The 25,382-nt window shown below is 39.3% G+C and overlaps 1 protein-coding gene across 1 annotated transcript in view; it reads right to left on the bottom strand.

Moving 5' to 3' along the window:
- The window catches only part of KL (klotho), a 45,626-nt gene that overhangs the window by 12,232 nt on the left and 8,012 nt on the right, over positions 1-25,382 (bottom strand). The window contains exon 2 of the mRNA XM_014889759.2: positions 3,713-4,223. Within this exon, the coding sequence (XP_014745245.2) occupies positions 3,713-4,223 (511 nt within the window). The remainder of the gene's footprint in view (positions 1-3,712; positions 4,224-25,382) is intronic.

Below are 25,382 nucleotides of genomic sequence, written 5' to 3'. Positions count from 1 at the left end.
ATGTACCTCATTACAATCAGCTATGAGGAACCACATGGATTCTTGATTGTAACCCTGTTTGAATCAATTAAAGGAACAATGCAGTTAAATAAGCAACAAATTTGGCCCAGTCTTTGTCAGAGGTCATGAGAAAATGTCTAAGGAAATGGAATACTTCTCCTCCTAAAGGCACCATTCTTTTGTGTTTGGCAAATGTCACTATTTTTCTAACCTCTGCATGCACCCATGATGACATCTGCCATAGAGCAGAGTAAAAGCCAGTACAGGTCCACTGTGTGAACCAGTTTCAGTGAGAACTTCTTTAAACAGCATCTCACCCTTCTGTAAGTCATCACACAGCACTCCCACACTTCCTGAGCACCTTGTAAAAATCCTCCTCAAATCCTTTTTAAAAAAATGTATTAACTTTTAAGTGTCACCTAGGAAAGAAGCAACTCAAAAAATGTTTGGAAGTTCCAAAAAGTCTGGAAGTCTCTAACACCGTGTCCCATATGGATTGCATGTTACTGGGAAACCACAATGATAATTAGTCTTTTCTTTTCTTTTCTTTTCTTTTCTTTTCTTTTCTTTTCTTTTCTTTTCTTTTCTTTTCTTTTCTTTTCTTTTCTTTTCTTTTCTTTTCTTTTCTTTCTGTGTATGTCTCTTTTTTCCTATTATGTTCGTTGGTGACCAAACAGGGCTGAAACCTAGACTGTCCTTGCTTCTGAAACTGAGTGGCCTTGTCCATGCTACCTCAGCAAGTGACTCCTGATTTAAGCAATCCCCCAGAGCACACCTACAACCATGATACTGTACAGATCGGAACTCTGCCAGAACTGGGTTAAAAACTAAACAGCAGGTCAGTTCATGCCCTGTTTGGCTCGATAGTATAGAAGTCGTGCAAGGAAATGTGGCAGACCCTTAAGTATCCAACCCCAGTGCCTGAAGGGGAGGTTTGTGAAGCCCTCAGCCCATGCTTCCATCTGGAAGGTGCCCAAGACCTCTATTTTGCCTCTGGACATACCAGAGAATAGCTTGGCCCTACTTGTCATGGGCTTGGCTGTTCCTTTTCTGCTTAAGACTCTGAATTCAGATCTGGTAACTCCCTAGACAGTGATCTGACCTCCACTAGTCAACATGACCCAGAGGAGCTTGGACGCCCTCCCTGGCAACGTGCTCTGCTTTACAAGGCACAATCCATTTGTTTGTCACACCAGAGACAGAGAAGGGAAGTGAATATGACCCCAGAGTAAGTGGTGAGATACCCACACATGGGAGAAGAAATCTCCAACCAATTAACACCTCTAATTAATATTTAACAATTTTATACTACAGCTCTATTTACTCTAATCAACCCTAAATGATGCCTGGGGAAAAGAAAAGAAAAGAAAAGAAAAGAAAAGAAAAGAAAAGAAAAGAAAAGAAAAGAAAAGAAAAGAAAAGAAAAGAAAAGAAAAGAAAAGAAAAGAAAAGAAAAGAAAAGAAAAGAAAAGAAAAGAAAAGAAAAGAAAAGAAAAGAAAAGAAAAGAAAAGAAAAGAAAAGAAAAGAAAAGAGAAAAGAAAAGAAAAGAAAAATAGCAAACAAGGCTGTGAATCCCAAATAAATATCCTTTCCCAAAGGAAAATTTAAAAATAAATTTTAAAAAAATGTACAGAGCTTGTCTACAGCACGCAGTATCAGAATGGACACCTACATCAGCACTTAAAGTGAAATCAGGAGCACATTTCTGAGCAAATCTCCCTCATCATGCTTCAGTTCACATCACACAGTGGACTCAGAATGCACGTCCTGGGCTCCTTTGGGGTGAAATTAATCCAGAAATGGGAATACATACAGTGTGGACACCCGGCCCTCAACACCAATTCATTTTTTCTCTACAAGCTTGCACCAACTGGACTGCACTTACTTGTTAAAGCAGATACAGAAATAAGCAGTTGTCTGAACCAGTGCATACACGCAGCCAGGCACAGATACTGGCAAGATCTAGCAAGTAGCAAAATCCCAGTTATGCAGCCCCATGTCTAAATTAATCATCCTTGCTTCTCAGTGCTACAGCTCCAGTATCATTTTACTGTCCTTTCACCACTGGAGTAAATTTCATGGTAAATACCTCCAAAATCTTCATATTACAGTGCTTCATTTCACTGGATAAGCATATCTACATCTCTCAGAGAGAAAGCTTACGCCTTTGTGTTTGGTTTTTAATGCTGTCCAACCACTCTGCTCACAGATAGCATGATGCATTTTTTGGATCTTTCTCCGTTAAATTCCCCAAGGTATTGCATAGAGAACTTTGGTATTTACATTGGATTTTGAAGATTCTAACAACAGAAGATTTGGGTGCAATACTTTCCATTTTAATGATATCAAAGTCTCTTCTGCAGACCCAGCCTGTCTCTGCTTTCTTTGTTCTTTTTTTTACTACAAAAGATTTAGGCAAGTGCCAGTATGTTATTGCATGCCTATCATACTGTCGTCGTTATTATTATTTATTGAGTGATACAATAAAACAAAAGACAGTTTGTAAATTGAGATTGCTTCCAGCCAGCTATGATTAAAAGACAGATCCATGTATATATTTCCAGTAATTTAAAATCTAAGCAGAAATAGGGGTAATTGGACTATGATCTCTTCATGAAGAAGAGCTCTTCATCTGACTTTATGAAAACTAGTGATACCATACTTACAACAGTTAGTTACTGTTTTGTTTCCAAGCTTTTATTTTGGATCCACAGGCTCAGGTATTTGTTCACCTTTTAATTTATTTGCAATAATTAGGTTTCTGGAATAGCAGATAAAACCAATTTGCGAGTCCTCTGCATCTTTATTACGGATGAGAATAAAATGATGGCAATTTTTTCTCATTCACCATATGAAAATGGCAATGGAACACAATGTCTATCTCATCTGAACTAATAGATATAACAATACTCTTTAAACCAAGAATAGTAAACTGTAGACAAGTAAATCACTTAATAAATTGTAAATTTAGAAATTAAAAGACAATGAAAGTGGAAATGGGAACCCCAACAACTTATTGGCGACTACTAGGATTGAAAAAATGTTTTGCCAGAAGGAAACGGGAAAACAGCAAATAAGTCTTATTTAAGGTGGTGTATTTTTCTTACTGTTTGCTAACAAATTAAATTATTTTTATTATATATCCTCAACCATTCAGTTCTCCTTTAACTGATGCAAATTCAAATTACTTTGATTGATGCCCAGAGCTGTACAATTGTAAAATTTGTGCAAGGGCAAGATGCAGAATGAAAAGGTTCCAATATTTCATTTTAAAATGTACTATTTCAGCCTTATGGGTTTTTTCAGGGGAATTCTTATTTCATAGTATTTACCTTCCCATATATATATTCTTATGTTTTGCACATATGCATTCAGATAAGGAAAGCAGCTATTAATATATAACACAGAAAATTCTCCTAAGGCCACTGAGAATAGTTTACATCTCACACTTCCTCCTACCAAAGTCAGTAGAAATTTTCCTACTGACTTCAAGGACAGCAGCATCAAGCTCACCAAATGCTATCTGCAGATAAAAGAGTTCTTCAAGGAAAAAAACAAACCCAGGAAAGGGATTTGAAGTCTCATTTCACAAGTGCCAAGATGAATGCTAAACACAAAAATCTGGTTTCAGCCCGGTACCTCAACACACCTCTATAGGCTATACTGAAGTATGATTTTTTCAAGCATGTATTAATACAAAGTAAGTCCTACCTTTTAACGTTTCCATAATGAATTTCTTGAGATAGTAAATATATTTGGCATCATCTTTCTTGGTGGTACCAGAAACAAACCAGCTGTTCTCCACAATGAATATTTGGGGGTTGTTATATTCACTGTTTATCCAGTAAAGGAGCTGCCTCAGGCTTATTGATTCCAACTGCTGGAATTTCATGTGGGAGTCCAAAAGCTGGAAACTCAGGGTAGCTCCAAAAGAAAGAGCAAAAAAGTCAGCTGTTCCCTTGATATACTTCTTCTCAGCTTCACTGAATTCAGGCAACAGAGACGAGAGGTTGCTCCTCATGCTCTCTGGATAGTCACCATCAATAAATATGGGCTTAGCAAACCAGCCAAGCACAAAATCAAGGGATTTTTGGCATTCTTTTATGTTCTTTTCAGTCATATGCTGGGGTTTTATCCAGTGGGAGCTAAGGGCAATGGACACTTTTCCTTTTTGAGCTGGACGGAAATGGTCATTGTAGAGATGCCAGACCTTAGCATGGGCCTGTTGAAAAGAAACGATGTAATTAATGGACACAAAAATCCATTTTAAGTAACACAATTATTCTTAAGTACTGGGGCTCAGTCTTATTCATTCATCAATAGTTTACAATACCTAAATTACCTCTTAATACCATATTAATACCATGTATCAACCAGAAATTGCTAGTTGGTTGGGGAAAAGAGCTTCTCCATTTTCCACAAGATACTATTACAGCACTGAAGACACTTCTGGCTCTATTAACCTCTATTACTGAGTTCAGACATACTGCCAGTATTTACAAAAATGAAAATGCATTTAACCAAACAGGCTTCAAAAAAGATTGTCATTATAGGAATATCACTTTATCTGCAGATTCACAGATATATAAAGAAGAATCTTAAGAACGGCCCAAAACTCTGAAACAATACAAAACAAAGAAACACCTTTGAACTTAATACTCTTTGAATCAGAACACACAATATAGGGATATAGAACTACCTATCTGGACTTTAGAAGGTCTGGCAAAAAAAATTGCCACAGGTTCTGAAAAATTATTCCAATAACTCAATTTAATCTATTAAAATTTACTATTTACACCTAGCATCAGAATTTAAGCACTTGTCTTGGTATAATTTTATCTTCTACTGTAAGAACATATTTTGTACCAAATTTCTTTCCTGAGATCTTACAGAGTCAGTTATAAGAGTCTCTTGATGTTCCCTTTGAAAGCTAAATAGATTAAGTTCCTGAAGCCTTGCATTATCTTCAGGCATTACCTTCAAGCTCTTTAACCACTCTCACCACTCTCCTCTGATTCTCTTCCAATTTGTCATCATCTGTCTTTAACTGCAGAAGCAGAATTGGACATAATATGCCACTGGCAGTTTTGCCAGCAGTAAAACCAGAGAGAATTTACCATACCATTTCTGCTTATGTGGCCACAGAATTACACTGTGAGCATATACACATCTAAACACCATATCTCCAGAGCCCTTCACGATCTAAAACATATCTTTTCTTTGAACCTAGCTTATCAAAGATTTTTGGCTGTTCTGTGAATCAATATCCCAGCTCTTGTAATCTATACATTAGTGGAAATTGTCATGGATTTTTCCTAGGTCATTGATTAAAAGGTAAAAATATGAGATTTGACAACACAAACGTGGGAGAGTGGCCAATATAACGGAGTTCTGTGCAATCCTCCAGAAGGACCTAAAGAGGCTGGAGAGATGTGCAGAGAAAAACTGTCTGAAGTTCCACAAAGGCAAATGAAGGGTCCTGCACCAAATAACCCAATGTCCCAGGACAGGCTGAGGGACATCTGCTGGAAAGCAGCTCTTCAGAGAGAGGCCTGAGGGTCCTGGTGGACGACAAGCTGTCCCTGAGCCAGCAGTGTCCTTGGTGCCCTGGACCATTGGTGTCCTGGGGTGGATTAGGATGGAAGAGCAGTGCCAGCAGGTCGGGGGCAGGTGATCCTGCCCCTTTACTCAGCCCTTGTGAGGCACATCTGGAGTGCTGTGTCCAGTTCTGGGCTCCTCAGGACAAGAGAGACATGGAGCTCCTGGAGAGGGTCCAGTGGAGAAGAGCAAGGATGCCTGGGGGATTGAGGCATCTCTCTTATGAGGAAAGGCCGAGGGAGCTGGGCCTGTTCAGCCTCAAGAAGAGATGACTGAGATGGGACATCATCAGTGCCTGTAAGTATCCATAGGATTGTGCCAAGAGGATGGATCCAGGCTCTGCTCAGCAGTGCTGAGCTATAGGACAAGAGGCAGAAGGCAGAAACTGATTCACTGGAAGAATCTGAATATAAGGAAGAACTTTTTTACTGTGCAGATCACCAAGCACTGCAATAGGCTGCCCAGAGGGGTTGAGGAGTTCCTCTCACTGGAGATATTCATGAACTGTCTGGATACAATACTGTGCAATGTGATCCAGCATGACCCCGTTTGAGTGGGGAGGCTGGACCAGACAAACCACTGTGATCCTTTCTTGCCTGACCCATCCTGTGATTCTGTAATTCTGAGATCCACTCATTAGAGTAAAAAGCTACCTAATAACTCTACTAACAGTTTACATTTGCATTTTGAGACTCATCACTCAGTATTTGTTCATATGTGCTGTGATGACATGAACCTTCACTCTTGCCATACGGAGTCGCCAATGAAATGAACAAATATCAAAATGTCACATGCATTTTTAGCCCTCCCTGAAATATAAATCATATAGAAAGCATTATAATTTCACTCCATACAGTTGACATGTTGGCAAATTTTATCATTAATTTATTGATAGCTGATGTTTAGAGTTTTATTTTCATACACTCTTACCACATAAGCTTTGAAATACAATCACTTCCAGTTGCCAGAATTACTAGGAATATAATTTTTGACATCCACATTGTTAATTACCCAGGAAAATAGTAAATTCTACCATTTTACTGCTCTAGCAGAATTTTAATTACCACTGCTCGGAGAAAGACCATTGGAATAAAAGGACAATGAAAGGCAAGACCAATAACCCCTGCTGCTTTTGAGTCATTGTGGGGTATATAAAACATCAGCATAGATCTGACACAGGCCCTACAGGGGCTATATCCTTTTAGAGCGGTCACCAAAACCCAAAAAGAACAATCTCAGAAACTGTGAATCACAGTCCACACCTACATGCATGTATCTGAACCAGGCTCTCAGTTGCAGACATCAGTGTAGATGCTCTCATTTATAATACATCAATAGCTCCAATAAACATGATGCAGCCTGACCATCTGTCTGAATTAATACAATGGGTTTTGATGCTCGTGAGAAACTATAGTAACAACTTCAACATTTCATACCATAAATGAGATCTGACCTAAGTACAGACTTTATTTTACTTCACACTGAAGCTCTGTTATGCTCAGGAAAGAACAAAAGACATTACACATCAGGACCAACACCCAACACTTAAAATATGATTTTTAAAATGCCATTGGAAACAAATTTGTCACTACTTGCAACTCAAATTTGCACACCCAAATTTTCTCTCATAAAGGGGCCATATATTTTTTCCTCTGTTAAGCATGACTCATCTCTAGTTTACCATCTCAAATGTTAAGATACCACCATGCACACTCTCAAACACATAATTTCATCTCTTTCATCTTCATTTGCAAGTATGCTGCCCACCTGCAGAACACCTTGAGGACTGTGGCACCCAGAACTCTTGGGCCTCTCTGTTCCCTATCAGTGGAGAGAGATCTTCCAGCATTTTATTAGCTTTGGATCTACCATGAAGAAAGGAGAAAGAGAATTCTAGAGATTACCCCTCTACATGAATAACGAGGTGCTGTTTACTCTCTCACTGCAACGAAAAAAGATGAAGTGTAGCAATGTGGGATCATCTCATTCAACTTTGCTTTCGAAGTCACCTGGTCTGTCTCCACAGAAAATGAGAAGACTGTTGTCTAAGTTATAAAGTGTGAGTCACTCTTTACGAGTCCATCTCTCTCCACTGATGACAAACAAAACCTGTTACTCAGTTTAGACATGACATATTCTATAAGCAGATGAAAGGTGGCAAGAAGAAACCCACTTAAATGTCTGCCCTCTAGAGTGTGCATGAAGTGGAATTATATTATTTCCATTTAAAAAATGCTAAACGTAGAAAACAGTGCATTAAAGTCCCCAGGCTCTGTGGATGTATATTAATGAAGCAATCAAAACTGCATAGAAATAAAGCTCTAAGAAGCCAGTGACAAAGCAGAGAGCCTATATGGAAATCTGGAAGAGAATTGATTTGCTTAAAATTAGGTCGTTAATACAGCTTTAGAGACTTCAGAGCAAACTAGACTTCTAGCCCAAATTCCAGCCAGTTTCAGAAAGCTGTGATTCTCCCAATAAACCCTAAATCGCATCTCTTAGCTCCATAGAGACACCTGAGATACTACAGAACACACCAAATGATAATTTGCACTACTGCTATCTTCAGGCAAATTAATCCTATTTCTAGAGTGGGAATCCTTTTGAGCTGAAGACACCTTATATTTCACTGTCCACATGTGAGCCCAAGCTCCCACTACAGCCAGTGGAGATTTCTGGCTCCACCAGCTGCCTTAACACAAGCAACTAGTTGGCACTCTAGAATAATGAAGCCTCAGGTCACACCTGTCATTTCCATGCAGGAGACCTGAATAGCCTGGGAAGGGTCAAACACATTTCCAAGACAGAAAAAAAACCCCTGCAATGTCATGGCATAGGCTAGGTCCTACCAAAGTCCTGCAGTGATACCAGAAGTAATTCAACACAGGCACAAAAGCTTCATAATCTGACAAAGCCCTACTGTGTCACAGACTGTCCACTCTGTGGCAGGACAGATCTATACAGTCCAAGAATCACTGTAGTGATACAATGTAGTAATACAAAGACATTTGTTTGCCTGACTACTCCTCTAAATTTCATGATCATTAAGATCTTACTGAGTCTGGCACTGATATGGATCATTCTGCAAGTTCTCAGTATTTACATCTATCATGATGCACAGACTTCACAAGAGCAAATCAAGAATTTTAATTGGAAACATCACAATTCCACAATTTGTGTTCATTCCTCCAGAACAAGATCTCTCAATTTTAAGTTCTGTGTCTTCTGAAACAGTAATAATACCATTCATTTCATAAATAAATTGCACTAATATCTTGCTCTCCACGCTCAGATGAATTATGTTTGCATATTAACTGTTTTTTGAATATTAATGAAACTGAATTGGAAAGCGTTACTGTACATGGCACTGGTGAGGTGACACATCGAATCCCGTGTTCAATTCTGTGCCCCTCATTACATGAAGGACATTGAGGGGCTGGAGCGTGTCCAGAGAAGGGCAACAGAGCTGGAGAAGGGTCTGGAGCACAAATCTGATGAGGAGCAACTGAGGGAGCTGTTTAGCCTGGAGGAACTGAGGCACAGGGAGAACCTTATCACTCATGACAACCACCTAAAATGAGGGTGTAGCTGGTCTCTTCTCCCATGTAACAAGTGACAGGACAAGAGAAAACGGTCTCAAGTTGCACCAGGGGAGATTTAGATTGGATAGTGGGAAAAATTTTGTCACTCAAAGAACGGTCTGTCAAGCCCACCACAGGCTGCCCAGAGAGATGATTTTTTTCCAAGTTAAATGATTCTATGTCTATAATTCTACGATTTAGCAATACAAAGAGAAGAGTTAATTGGAAAGGGTGTACAAAGGGGGGTTTTGATTAGTAGAAACTGGGCTGATATACTTCCAATAAAAACATCCTTATTCTGTTCCACATCAAAAGCCCTTCTGAAATGGAAATATTTGAATGACATGGGAATGAATAACATGAGAAAACCTAGTATGTATTAGTCACAATGTGCCTTGTACCAGGAAGGAGAAAATGTGGTTTTTTCACTCATATAATCAAAAATAAGTATTTCAATCAAAAGCTCCAAAAAAGGATGAAACATTTAATGTACTTTTCACCCTTAGATCCTAAGTCAGTTTTATCCACACAGTTTTTGGGCAAACATTCTCTTTCACAATCAAGTTATATTCTTAATACTGAGTAACAGATACAGGTATGTAGAAATTACTTAAGGTTTTTCCCATATTTCCAAACTAGTAAAATAACATCTTCATATATTAAGCAGAGGACTTTTATAGATATTAGTTATACAGTTACTCTGTTTCTCCCCAATTCCTTCCCAAATATGTAGCGTTCCAGTTTTATTTTTACAGTCTGTTAGCCAACATTACCACAAATGATCTTTTCAATTGATTAAGTTTTTTTGACCAATCTCAACAACCTTGCAAGAGAATTAGGCTATGTAAATGGTACATAGAACACCAAGTGAGCATTTTCAGTCTACAACCACTCCATGTAAAATTTACTAGAATTACAGCTCTAAGTATTGATCACACATCTGAGCTACACTCTTTGTTCCAGTTCCTTTCTCAATATACATTAGTCACTGTTTTGGAACATTCTGATGCCTCACGAACATGAATAAATTTATGGCAGCCACACATTAGGCCCAAAGCAATAACATTCCTCTTTTAATAACTGGGAAGAGAGATATTACAATATGCACAGAAAAAGAAAAATTAAACCAGATATCCCAAGTTGTAGACCAGGTATTAACTCCAGAATAAGTGCCTCTGTTTAATGTGATACTCACCTCTACAGAAAAAATACCCAAAAAAGCATTAAGTGTTTGTCTGAAGGCACAGTGGCTAGATAGAATACTATTTTTCCTCATCGTAGGCAAAATAGAGCTTTGCTAGCATGAGAAGAAAAGGGTGAAGGCAGCCTGAAAGCACGAAGCTAAGCCACAGGCATCAGGATGCATTGCAGGTACTCCAAAAATATTAGCAGAAGGGGAAAAAAACAAACCCAAAAGATAAGAAAGCAGGTAAGAGTTATTTAACGCTTTGCTATTGAATTTTAGAGCAGATGAAAGTCTTGGAAGGCTTTTACTTTCATACACTGTATGCACAGCCATAATGAACATTATCAGATATGCAGCAGGGAGACCCAGTGACCACGACGCGATGGAAGGAAACAAAAACCCTTTGATTCCACTGTGTCAGGTGGCTGCTGCAGGAAACCTCTCCTTAGAAGTACAGAAAGCTGAGATGTCATGGTACAAGCCCTGAGTTAAACCTCTTTCAGGCTCACCTTGCTTTGAAAGGCCACCCACTGGGCCAGCACTCTGTGGCATGGCAGGCACAGAGAAGGCAGCTGGACTGCACAGAGCACTCTGCAAACCCCATCAGCACCATCAGAGGCTGTGCAAACACAGGACACACTCCCTGGCAGGGACTCATCTCACCCCATTTTTGCCATCACCTGCATCTGAAGCACTTCTCATGCAGTGCAGGCAGGGACATCTCTGGGCCACAATTCACTCAAGCCATTTTTAAAGCCCAGACAAGAAAGTGAGATGAAAAAGTGCGTGTTCCACTCCACTCACCACACAAGACAGGCTGGCACAACCACTGGAGTCGACATCCTGTCCAAATAAACTAAAGCACCAAGAGACAAGTGGGATGGAAAAGCAGTTTCAAGTCTCCTGAGATGCAAACAGTCTCTGAAAATATAAAGGTCATCTGGAAAAGAATTAAGCAGCGTTCGACTTTGCAAAGCAATGGGAGACAAGATAAAAATAGCTTTATTTCTGACAACAAGTGCTTCTGAGACACTTGATGTGTTTAATCATTTTCCGTTACCTCTGACAGAAAAGATTAATTACGGAACTGCACCAAAATAGTTCAAGGAATGTTGTGACCCATGTGAATATTAAAGATATGAGAGATTCTTAAACAGAGTACAAAAAGAAGATAAAAGTACAGGGCAGAACTCTTGAGTGATTTAGAGACAATCTTGCAGTACTGAAGTGAACTAAAATAGTCACAGATAAAAGACTTGAAATCTGGGACACAATGCTCAGGCAGTATTTAGGGGAAGACCAAGATAAAAATCATTGCCATCAAAATTGCTTTTGGCGTGCTAGAGATACAAAAACTCCAGTACTGAGAATGACCTGAGAATGACAAAGTCCTCTACCAAAACATGAACCTCTTGGAAGACAGGCCAGGCTCCAATCATCATGATCATATTCAAGTACTTAGAATATAGATACAAGGGAAAACACATGAAGAACTTAGCTGTAATCCAGAAAAGCAAGTACACAGAACTGCACAAGCTGTAGTAAACAGCACAAACCAAGACAACATCACTTTGCAGGAGCTGATATTTGTCAGACACATGAACAAGGAGGATGAAAAAAGCACTGTGACTTTGGGCAAACACGTAATGGGAATCGTGGTAACAGTTTTGACAACTGAATACACCATTAGCCAGGAAAATAAATGGAACACTAGTAGATTTTAAGTCACATTCTGGTTGGAAAGAACGATGCTAGAATCAGCAGTGAGAAAAAATGTTAAGCATATGAAACTCACATAAAAACGATGTATCAAAAACATACATAGAATATATAATAGTGATAAAGCAAGGCCCAGTCAGAGACTGAGAGTAAATGAATACTCAAAACTGAAACTCCCAGTCTTTGTAATAGTACTGTCAAGAAGACATCCATTCAGACTTCAAACCTGTGGTTTCACGAAGATTTGTACAAACGCGATTGAAAGAATGAACACCAGCCCCAGAAGCTCTCAAACTACAGAACACAGCTTTAGAAGCCAAAGTCCCTGAACTCACAACTCCTCCTTGTGCTAAAGTAGAAGCCAAATGAGAAGTGTTGCCCTCCAAAGCAATAGTGAGGAGGACAAAGTAACACACATAATCTTTAGTGACATCAGTCTTAAAAAAAAAATAAACCTACTCTTGGTTAAATGCATAATCAAAGTAACTAAATAAAAATAAAAGTTAAATGTCTCCAATATCTTTAAGGGTAAAAATTCTGGAAGAAGTGCCTAATGTCAAGCATGTTTCCATGTTTGACGTATCACCCGGTTTTCTGGTAGATGCATATAGGGAAGCCAAATATTCATCTGTTAATATTTAGCCCCTCCACATACTGCTCTAAATTTGCTAAGCCGGGTGTTTCACAGGGAGAAATAATGTATTTCTGATGATTTAGTGGAAGCACATGGAGAAAATTGCTTTGAAAAGTCTGAGCAGTTAGCAGAAGGTAAACAAACAAGACAGTGTGTTAGAATGAAACATTTTCTTAGCAAGAGATACAGGTAAACACAAATAAGACTAAAGTCCATCGTCAATATGTGTACCCGACTGATAAGGAAGTGACAAAAAGATTTCAGCTTGCTTGACCTAATCTAACTAGCTAAACCAAAAACTCAGCTTGGAAAAAAGCCTATAGTTTGGCAGGAATATTATAGAATACAGAACCCAGGTTACTCATTACCACCATCCCTGCATTTAAAGAACCCAGAACAGATGCTCTGATGCTCTGATGTTAATAATTAACCCTGAATCTTATCCTGGGCACAACAGCAGATTAAAAATAAATTGACCCAACTGCTCCTGGAGAGGTATTGGAACATTTTGAGTGTGACTTAATGCTCCCAAATGACAGACAGAAAGAAATCCTTGCCATGCTATTATTACAAGAACATTAAATGATACTGGATTTGGAAAATCCATGTTCATAGAGTTGGGAAAGGCTGGCAGAGTGGCAGTCAGAAATTATTCCTGAGGTGCATGAATGTGCTGCCCTAAAACTCCAGAAGTTGAACTAGAGATGAATGGGTAGAGTCTCAAAAGCAAGTAGACTGCAAGAGTATGGCAAAGTGTTTGAGTCCAGACCATCAACCACAGAAGCAGTAAAAATATCCCCAAACCACAGAAAAAAAGCTTACAGGAGTAACAAATAATTGCACAAAGATGAGGCATTTCTGATGCTCCAATCTGGCCTATCATAAAAGCAGATAGCAGGATTTACTGGGTAATGGTTGGAGTTTGAGCAATTAATTCCGTTGTACCATAAACCACACCTGTTGTAGCAAAAAATGCCAGAGTCTGGCAAAACAGATTTAGCATATGCAGTCTTTGGGACTTTGTTATGAGGGCAAGGATGGGAAGAATTCCCCCCTACATTTGCAGGGCAGCAATACCATTTTACAAGCATCTACTGCCCCAGGATTTCACTGTGCTCTAGCTTTATGCAATATTCATATCAACCAAACATGGTTATCAGAGGCTGATCAAATCCATGTAATTTCATGAACAGATGATGCATTAACCTACAGTCAGATTCAAACACCACTGAAAGAGTGAATTATACAAATATAAACCATAACTCTGGGAGCTGTTCACTTCCAAGTCAACTGATGAACAGGTCAAGTGGTACATGAAATAGAAAAATATTTAGAAATAGACTAATAACCTTAGAAAAATGAATGAGAAAAAGTAGTACAAAGCTCCTTGCTCTACAAGTTCACATAGGCTGCAATGTTTTGCAAGTTTTATTCTTCCCCAGAATTCTGTATCAGTGTTTGCAGATATGATTAAGCCTTTAACCAAGTTTTCAAAGAAGGTGCAGGAATGTGAGTGGAGATCAGGAAAAAACCTCAGATCTCAGAAAAAAGAGATCTCAGCAGCATTCAAAAAGGCTGGCATAGGCAGCCACACTGGGGATGCTGTTCTAGCACAGCCACTTCATTTGCACTTTGTTACCTCCTCAAGAAGCAGTAGAGGTTATGTTATTGCAAAACTAAAGGAAGTCAGTCAGTTCACTGTACAAAAAGGTACACATGGTGCTCCTGGGAGACTCAACGCAGTGACTCAGAAATTACAGAGTGGGTGAAAGGTGCAATTACCATAAGCTCGGCACATTTAAGTGTATGAACAGTGTGGGCTCAGCAGAAAAGTGAACTACAAGAACAGGTGGTCTCCAGAGCATATCGTGGGGATCTCACCCAATTTATTCACAAGAAAAGTCACTTCAAAGAGGCTAGAACAAGAGAAAGGTAGCTCCCTCTGGGAGAAGATATTAAGCAACTGCTACAGAATTATATAATGTGTATTACAAGAAATGTTTCTAGAAGGTAAACTAGATCCTCTTTCTTTTCAGCACTCAAAGATATCAGTTCCATGGTTGCAAATATAAAATGAAAGTTCCTTAATCAGTCTTACAACACAATGGTACTGCAGTGCCCAGGCACATCAAATGGCTTCAGAAGGCATTTCCAGATAAATGTGCTGGTGGATAGCTTTTTCTCTTATGAGCTCCTCTGTGAGGAAAAAAAACCCACTAGACATCAACAGTAAAGGAACTGTAAGAGTTTCCATCAGTGGAGGGTACCAATGAGTAATATGAAGGCATTCAGCTCAACATAGTTGTCATAGGAATTACAGATTCAGTCATCATATATGGAACTAATATATTAGAACAGAGCTTTGTGCTATAATATAGGCAAATGAAAACTAGAATGAAGGAGACTTGCTTGAAGCAATTGCTGCAAAATTCTTTTTAAACCAAACATTTGGATTGTTCACACCCAAATCTAGTTCAGTCACTTACATGATAACCTGTGCTTACTCTGCTGTAAGCTTGGCCACTAAATTTAACCATTCTGAGATCAGAATTATGCATCAATGACAACAGGCTATGGAATAAGATGGAATGTCCCATTCAGCCCTATAGATGGATGCAGAAAGCAGCACATCAGGATAAGTAATATAAACTGACAACTGTTTAGATTACAGTTTGACTAGATGTGAACATGCAACTCTTCCTTCTTTTTCCAGTCAGTCTGCAACTGCTTATGTCAGATCCAGCTGTGTTTCCATGCATACTCAATAAAAAGCAACCGCTACAGGCTTATCTCATTGTGTGTAACCTGCCTGAAATGTTCCAGCTTGGGCACATGTAATATAAATGACTGGAGTATTTTATTTCAATTATACATTTCTTTTTAAAAGGAGTGCTCAATTGCAAAACTCACTGAAACGAAACAGTAAATTAACTTTAATCTAGTAACTTTTGGAATAGCTTTTGTGTCCACTCAGATCCCACAGAGAACCTGTGTAACCAGGACCTGCTGCTACAAAAGAGTATGGGGCACCTGCAGATTTCTGTCAAACTTGTGAGCCAGTGCAAATGTCATGGGAATTCCACAACACAAATAGCAGCAAATATCTGTCCTCCAGCCACTGAACCCCACCCCTATGAAGCAGAAAGCAGCTCCCGACCCTGACACATGGCATTAGCAGTCAGAAGGGATAACGTCCATGTCTGACCTAAGATTCAGTTGCTCAAACAGAGTCACCCCAGTACCATTTGGGATCTTCTGGACTATCGAGACATATGCACAACACAGGACCTCTGGAAAACCTGTCTTTTGGACGGGCAACTGGAGGCACGGAAGGATACTGTAGGCTTCTCAAATAGTACACATTTATTATGTGTGCCCCTTCTTTAGCCCTAGTAGTTTCTTAAGAGGTAGCCTTGTTAGTGCATGAAGTTCTGACCATGAGAAGGACATATATTCTTGAACAATATATAAGAATAAATCAAAATTCTGAAAGTATTCAGGAAAACCAAAAGGATCTAAGTAAGACTTTTCCACTCCAGAAGTTTTACACCAGCACCAACTCCTGAAAGGCTGACAAGACAAATCATAGGACCCTCAGATGGACAAGTCAAGCAGAACTGAATGACTTGTAATTAGTGGTCTGGATGTCTCAGCAGTCTGACCCTCTTTGCACCACCACAGTGAACCACAGGGCTAACTGACAAGTTTTAATTAATACAATGGTTATTACTAGCCATAATTCTGCCTTAATGTTATTGCTTCCACTAAGCTAGGCTATGAAAGGAAGATCTGGGAAACTATAGGAGGAATTCAAGCTGGTTACTTAGCAAACTCACATCGCGTCAGTGGGGATTCAGTCACTGGAGGGGGCAGACTTCAGTCAGACACATTTATTTTGAAGAATCACTACACTCCTCAGCAGCCACCATGAAGATAAAAAGCAGCTGTTCAAATCAAAATTCAGAAGAGGTAGAGAAATTCTAGTGCAAGGAAAGATGGGGGGGAAATGATTCATGGGAGAAGGGAAACTCTTGGGGTACCACTTTTTTAAATTAGAGCAACAACATGAGTCAAGAGATGGAAGACAAAATGGGGCATACAGTTTCAGACTGGAAACAAACTTTGAATCTTTGCATTTCTTCAGTGGCAAGGATGATTTAAGTGTATTTATCCAGCTTTTTCTACAAGCTTTTGACTATACTGCAGTACAGATTAAATTGGATTCAGTTTATATCTCCTTTGATTTAGGAAATACATTTAGAACCTCATCCAAAGCATACTGAAACCATGAAAATACACTTTTGAGGTATGAATAAGTCCCTTTATGTCTGTTTCTAAATGCATGTTTAATGGTAGACATAAAATTGCTTTACTGCAGAGATGAGTATTAACTCCAAAGTGTACAAATAAAAGTTTTCCTGCTTTACTCTTGTAGCTGGCAGAATAAGAATCACAATTTCTAATAAAAGCTGGACTCTTGTAGAACAGATAACTGCAACAAACAAAAAGTATTTAAAAGCAAATATCTAATTCTTGCTTCATAAAAAAAATCTTCATACTGTTGATTACCTGTTGAAATTAAGCTGTTTTTCCTGTTTGTATACAAAGAATCTAATTTGTCTGGATGACATAATAGTGAGTAAATGTTTAACTGTTGTTGATAAACAGCTGAATGTAAAAAATTGATATAAAAGTATCAGCTACAGTTGTTTCCTTTTTCAAACCATATCCCATACATTTATATGAAGCAATATAGGATAGGGGGGTTTACTACACTAATATACTGCAAGCTCAGCTTTCGCAAAGAAGAAAAAAATCACAGTGAAACACCTAAAGGAAGTGTGTTGTTAGGGTGATTATTTAGTCTAAGCCACACAGAAAAGGGCACGTGCTGGTTAATACAAAGAGTATTATAGTCAAGTACACTAGATGCATTAGATGTTTATTATCAAATGAGCCACTGGACATACTTGGTATACTTTATATACATGTATATATATACTTTATATGTATATAAATATATATAAAATAAAGGTTATTGCTACTTGGAGAGTACTGCCTCCATAATTCCTCCTTTCAGAGATAACTCTGTGCTGCAGGAGAAATGCAGGAATGAAAGCAGAAGCCTTTCACCAGCCCAATCTACTGCAGGTCAGGAGCTAGTCCTGTTAATTGTCAATCTTCCTAAGTTCCTGCAAGATGATATTTTCATTGTGGACCCAACAATAGATGTCACATAAAAGCATGAAACATTCTGAGTAAGACACTTCAAATGCTTTGTTAAATGATACAGTAAAGAGAAGATAATGATGAGTGATATTACCATACCATGTTAGAAAAATTTGGACTTGCAGGGAATTTTAACAGAAATACAAAAAATATCTTACTGAAAAAAAAAAGCTATTACCATATTAATGATCCTGTGTCTACTATCTGCCAGGAATTAGGAAAACTGGATTGTAAAATTAGGAAGAGCCCCAAGGGTATCAGATTCAATACAGTGCTACTATGGGCAATATATGATACAAGTCCTATTTATAACCTGATCCAGATTCACTTTAAAATAGGCTAGATATTTTGCTCATACTACTCTCTCTGGAAGATGACTACAGATTCACATTTCACAAATGGTTTTCTTTTTCCCCCAGCTTTCAGGTTAAATTTATTCATACTCAGTCCAAACACTTGTTCTTGCAGCAAAACTTTCCCTCCACTTAGTTATTTTCCTTCACTTGTTTTTACCACTGATCTATTTATAGACAAGAAGTATATCCTCTCCTAGTGTTCTTGCCCAGGTAAATAAGCCATGTTCTAGTAAAGTAATTCTTCATCTCTGCTGGAAAAATCACCTGATACAGACTAGAAACAAATGTGTCTTTGTCACAGTTGGATTATATTAGCATCTGATGGTCATGCTGTGATCAGCAAGTTCTCTTCTTATGGAAAAAATTTGAGTCTTTCTGTTCCATCTGTTTATTATTTTGATTATCCTTTACACTGGCACTGTTTCCTCAATTTTAGCTCATGCTCTAAGTAGTGCAATCCTAGCCTGTGCCAAGGCACGTGAGTTAAAATGCATTAAGAACTTCAGCTGTGAACTGCCCTTTGAGACTGATGCTTCTACTTTCAGCACAACTCACTATGATATTTGCTTTAGCAATTTCCTAGCTACTGCTGAACATTCTCCTTTTCCACTGAAACAGTAACTCTCCATGTGCCACCATTTCAAGGTTCTTACTGAAAATACCAATTGATTACGTTTAACATATTTTCTTTTTTTAGACAATCAGTTATCACAGAAAGATATCAAATGGGCCTGGCTTGACTTTGATACTGTAAATTCATAGCGTTTTATGTTCATTGCACCTGCAGTTACCAACATCTATCTAATCCTCACCCTCATTAACCTTCCTGTCTATGAATCCCAATGCTCAACATGATCACTTTTCTTGATAGATCTGACAAAAAGAATTCTGGAAGTACATTTTTTTAAACTCTCTTTGTCCCCAGAAAAAGAGTATGTGAGTATGTCTCTTGGGTGTGTCTTTCCCTGTGCTACTTTTTCTTAGGTGACTGGGAGATATCTGTGATTTGTTTTAAAATATTTTTAATTTTTTTTTTAATTTTTAAAATATTTTTAAGATTGAATGCACATTTTTAAATTTTCTGCTTAGGATAGCTAGTAAATACCGCTTCCATTACTTAATAATGGGGTTCAATAGCTTCCTTGCAGAAAACAATGGGGCCCCTAAAGGAGAGAAATCTTTTGTTTCCAGACAGAAGGAGACTGTGGCAACTAGTGTATGTTTGCATGTGCATATCAGTTCCAACTAGTGCTAAAAAGACTGTGCTATTTTAAAGTTTCTTTTTTTTTTTTTTTATGTTTTAAACAATATTCACAAGGACTGCTCTCTTTATAGTTTGGAAAAAAGCATGAAATGCCTACAGCATACTCCAGCAGCCACAGTGGGTCAGCAGCAGATGACTGGAAAAAAAGGAATGAAGACCTGCAGCATGGGGCTACTCAATGTCCATGACATCTTACATGGGACACCACAGTTATTTGCCCACTCTGGCTTTACAGGACCAAACAGGTGCTGCTGACCACCCTTGCAGGGGGGAACACTGGCTGCTTTCCTGGGTTGGAAGGCTCAGCTCCATGCCCAGGAAAACCAGGGGAGAGTATGTGATACAGATCTTCCTCACAGACATGAAGGAGATACCACACTCCTGAAACAGGGGAGACTCAGGCAAAATTTGTATTTGATCCAGACCATATGTCAAAGCTCACCCTCTGAGAAGTCACAGGAACAGAAAGCATCTCAAGCCAATTTTTAAACTAGCCCCTCAGTACTCCCCTTCTCTGTCATCTACTGAACCTCTCCACACTCTAATTAGACTAAGGGTAAAAGTCTGTCTACAAAAATCTAGGCTTGAGTTTGGCACCACAGGTCTACCTATACCCCATAGACAGAAATGGGACAATTACTGTATTTTTTGGTTATAGAACAAGAGATATATGCTCACTACTCACCATTACCTGGAAAAGGAACCTAGGATGGCAAGCTGAAATGAGCTAAAATTAGCTCAAGTGTGACTGCTGCTCCCTACATTTACTTCCACAGTCTTCAAGGGAGATGGCTCTATTGCATTGCAGTCCTCCCTCTCCACCCAGCCATCACAAGCCCTCACAGAGCCACTGCACAACCCTGGAGCTGCTGGCCCACCACTTCATGACGTAGCCCTACGCCAAAGGATTGCAGGCAGCCAAGGACAACTCAATCCATGTCTTTACTCGCTAGTTGTAGTGCAGAGCCAAAACACATACAGCTCCACCCTGGTCAGCCCAGTGGACAGCTGCCTCAGAGCTGGAGAACAAGTCCTAGCTGCTCTCCCTCTGGGATCACTGGGAATGCTGCCAAACCACTTTAAAAGAAGTATCTTTACGCTAAACAACATTTTATAATGGTTACTGGAAAGCCAGCTATTGCAAGGCCAAGCAGATGCCAAACTGTGTCTCAGGGCTGATGCAAACGCTGCCTGGAAGACCAGCACAATGATGATGCTTCTAAACTGTGGTACAGCAGTAATTTTCCATACTACAGCCTCACTCAAAGTAGCAAAATGCCCTGCTGCTGACAGCTGTAGCTGGGGGTGGACTTGAACTCAAGAGTACTTTAACATTGTTTTTTCAGCCATTGGGTAAGTACCATTTGCTATTGATAAATCTCTGCAGGTTGAAGACTGTCCCACAGTGTAGCTGTACCCACAAATTATTTCCATGCTGTACAGGATACACAAAGATGAGTGCAGGGACTCTGCAGGCTTTGATCTCCATCCACCTCTCCTATGAGATCCATGAAACCCAGCTCAAGAGCTGGTGGCCAACTGACACCAAAACAGATTGTTCTGTATAGGCCATATCCAGCTTCAGTAAGGCAGACTGGTTTTCCTTGCATAATCTCCTGTGTTCTCAATCTGGATGATGCAAGGTGATAAAAAAATTACTTCCATATCTGCCAGACTACTCGTCAGTTAAACCATCCATTTCACAGTCAACAAAACAAAAGACAACTTTTTCACTTAGAACAGGTATTTAGCTGTATCCGAGCTACTACTACATTATGCTATAGTTGCAATAATGTACATTTTTTTCAGCATTTACATCAGCAGTGTCATTCCTCAAGTGCAGAACTGCAGCGGTTTCATTGGCCACACTCCAGAATTATACCCACTGCCTATATATATATATATATATATGTCTTCTCTACATATTCTAGTCTTTGAAGATTTTGAGAAACAAAATGCTCTGGGCTGGTGCTTCCAAACCTTCTGTATAGTTACTGCACAAAACAATAGTGAATTATTCAGGAGTGGAGTAAATAATTAATTTTACCAGAAACATAATGTGGGGATTGAGAACGTACTATTTTCTTATACTTGTAGGAGAACAATAGAAGAGTAACTACAAGGGGTGTCCAACCCACCTTGTTGTTATTGCAATGCCTTGGGTCTGTATTTGCCTGCAATATTGTAGGTGGTGAGGTAGTAGAGCAGGTTGCCCAGAAAAGCTGTGGATGTGCAATTCCTTTGATCAAGGTCAGGCTGGGCAGGGCTTTGAGCAACCTGATCTAGCAGAAGACATCCCTTCCCACATATAGAAGTCTAGAAGATAAGCTGTGGACTCTCTGATTGTCGTCATTCCTTTTCAACCATGAGCATCCATGAATCTTGGGTGTTCCCTCCCCCTTGAGGGTGAGATGTCACATCATGGCAAGGGGTTAGGAACTAGATGATCTTTACAGTTCCTTCCAACAGAAACTATCCCATGACTCTGTTATCCTATGTTCATGGCATTATGAGCCAAAAAGCCAGATATTTAACACCACAAAACCATACCAAATGCTCCAGATGTCATAGTGAGCCACAGGAATAAACCAGGAAAAGCAAAAATATCATCACAACCCTAAACCTTTGTAACAGAAGGCAAATTATTTAGGTAAAATGCCTTAGTGATCCTGGGAGCCTGGCCACGGCACAGAGAAAGGGAAAAAAAGAGGCCTAACAAAAACCAGCACTGCTCCTTGACAATTTAAATTCTTTCCTGATCACGAGTTAACAAAACCAGCTCCCACAGGCCAGCATTAGTATCTAATCCAGACCAATGCTCACCCCCTCTGGTTTCTACAAACCTATTCCAAATAATCAGTAATACAGGAAACATTACTCTCCAGAAGAGTCCAGCTTGGGTAAAGTGAGATCTGACTGGTGTGGTTTAGGGTTTCCACCTGTCATGGCTTACTGTTACAAAGCTCTTGCTATAACCATTTCACCACCAACCAATTTTGAAGTGGTCTCAATTTCATTATCCAAAGCTGAGCTATGGAAAAAGGCTGTTTCTGAACTTCCCTGTGCTACTACAGTTTGCTGGTTCTAATACTCAGAATCAGAATGACTGTGAATTTGATGCTGCTTTTATTAGAATTTTTCTCCCTTTTAAGCAACTGCCTCCTTCAAGAACCACTTTTCTTTTTACCAGAAATAGGAAAGAGGAGCTGGATAAATGACTGAATAATTACAGTTTTACACAGAAGTGGCACAAGCAGCCCAGCTACAAATATGAAACACAGAGTAACCACTACAGCGCGAGAATTCTGTCCTGACAGCTCCATTTTATTTCTTTCGTCAAAGAATAAAAAGCATCAATCTGCAGTTTCAATAAGTCACTCATATTGCAGCAGGTTAAACAGCAATTTCACAAGGGTAAACTGACCCAGTTTGAAGCAGTGGGCATTCATCCAGTGTAAGAATACAGAAGGCAGAGTGTGAAATGACTGACTGACTCACTACATCAAAATTAATTTTTCAGTATCATATTAAAATGGAAACTCAAGAATTTCTATAGCAAAATAAAATTATTGATATTTATTTCCCCTAGTTCTCAACTTTTTCTGGAAAATAAAGTCTGTCAAACATTTTACTTTCAATGAATCAGCAAATTCCAGTTTCAAAGGTTTTAGATCTTTCCAACTTGCTCTAATGACATATGCCTTTGTGAATTTGGGAGGTACTAGGAAGATTAGAATGAGCTAGTTGATATGACAGGGGGGTATGAAGAAAATAGGATTTTTTTTTCCACCAAGTATATAATTAAGACGCAAAACTTCAGCTGAATCACATTCCCGCAGCTTTGTTCCCTGCTCTGCGTGATATACCCCAATATTCTCCTCTCTCAATACATGAGACGTCTTCATAGCTGGCAAGGGAAGTAGGATGATAAACTGAGTTCAAGAGCTCCTTCAGTGTATTTCCAAGGTCTTGCATTTCATACGCAGAGATGCTGTTTGAATATGGGAATGCACATTTTCCTCGAGATAAGAGGAATACATCTGTTCAATTTGCTAATTTACTTAACTGCTTGAAAGCGACAGGGTTCCCCAAAAAGCTAAAGGGAAAATCAATTTTCACTTATTTTCCTTAAGCTCCTTTGAGAAACCCAGACATAATATATCATCCCTGATTTCTTTAGCAGGCTACTCACGGTGTCCCCCACTCCCAGGGCTGGTGGCAACGTGGGGACAGCAAGTGGGCACCATAAGCCAAGACAGACTTTGAAGCAGGCCCCATCCTCGTGAATCATGGTCTGTGATTTCTGTAAACCACCAGTCAGCTTCCTCAAAATAATTCATATGACATTTATTAAAAAATTGAAACAGGGAACAAACACCCCATCCTTGAGGACTCCAGGCATCTAATTTCATGCTGGGTTTAATTTTTAATGCTAAATACACACACAAAAATGGAGTATTGTCTCATAAACCCAGCTCCTGCATTCCCAGTCTTGGCCAGTCACCCCCATCTCACCAGATCCTCATGCATTATCTGTTTTCCCAATACTCCTCCTTCTTGTGTTTTGTTACAACTCTTTTTGGCCTGGATTTTGCCTCCTGAGGGGGTACATAACTGGTCATGAACATTCTGGTGTGGTGGTGGCTCTCTCTGCAAGCATCATTTGTACCCAAGTTAACACAGTATTATGAGAGGAAAATAAATGAGGAATTAAGTAAGTGTGTTATAAAGAGCATGTCATCACTGTACAGCAAGGTGTCAGCTGAACTTTCTTTTCAACCATGAGGTCAGATTTGTTCAATTGATTTTTAAGCAATATGTTATTACTTACAAAAAAAACTTTTCCAAAAATAAAATCACTGAGCTGACAATGCAGTATTTTTCCAACCTACTTTCTCAAAAGAAAAGATATGCTGCATAATTCTACCATTTCCATACATGTCTAAGGAACCATAATTAGAATCATTAATCAATAACTATGTTCAACAGTTCCACACCTGCAGCAAAAAAATTATTTCATTTCTTAAAACTCTGGAAGTTAAACAAACAAACTGAGTAAACTTTGCCCTCAGCTCTGAAAAACAACTGAACCAGTGGAGCTACTACATATTCAACAGAACAAGAAAAAAGCTGACTGAGAAAAGGCACTGGAAAATCACTGTGAACTCTTACCAGAGTGTGTGACCAGCCGCTAAAGGTCTGTCCCCTTTCCCCACCTGACCATTTGAAGTCTTTTCTAGGAGCAGGATCAAAACAGACGCTACTGTCTTCCCAACTGTAAAGAAAAATCTTGTAAAACATAATCTCAGTGGTACAAACATTTTCTAGCCCTTAGTAAGAGCATTAAACTGATCAACCTAGAAAAGGATTCCTGGGTTGACTTTTGGACTCACAAAATTGAAAGGCATTTCCATAGGATAGTCTCTCCCAGCCAGTTTTGAACCATTCAGCTGTCTTTGGAGTTGTGACTGAAAACAAAAGTCAGATCTCAGCTGTCAGTATGAGAGCTAATGTGCAGGTAACAAACTGATCATGTGCAGACTGAAGTGACAGTCCCCTGGCAATGTGCATGGCCCCCTGTCAGCTCCCTCCCTCCATCACTGAAGAATGTGTTGCAGAGTGTCTTGCAGCACTGCCTGGTCTTTCAGCCCCCCAGGCTGGCCAGATCCTGAGATGGGAAAAGCCCTCGTGCTTTCCATCATGCAGATGTCACAGAGATCCTGCCGTCAGGTGTCACTGGAACCACCTGTGGCCTCAGTCTCTCAGTTCCTATATCAACCGTTGTAAACAGCATCTGTAAAGATTTCAGTAATT

The sequence above is a fragment of the Sturnus vulgaris genome, chromosome 2 (assembly GCF_052056855.1).
Source record: "Sturnus vulgaris isolate bStuVul1 chromosome 2, bStuVul1.hap1, whole genome shotgun sequence".
Taxonomy (NCBI): Eukaryota; Metazoa; Chordata; class Aves; order Passeriformes; family Sturnidae; genus Sturnus; species Sturnus vulgaris.
Note: the sequence above shows the minus strand (reverse complement) of the source record. Positions and strands in the feature narration are given on the sequence as shown.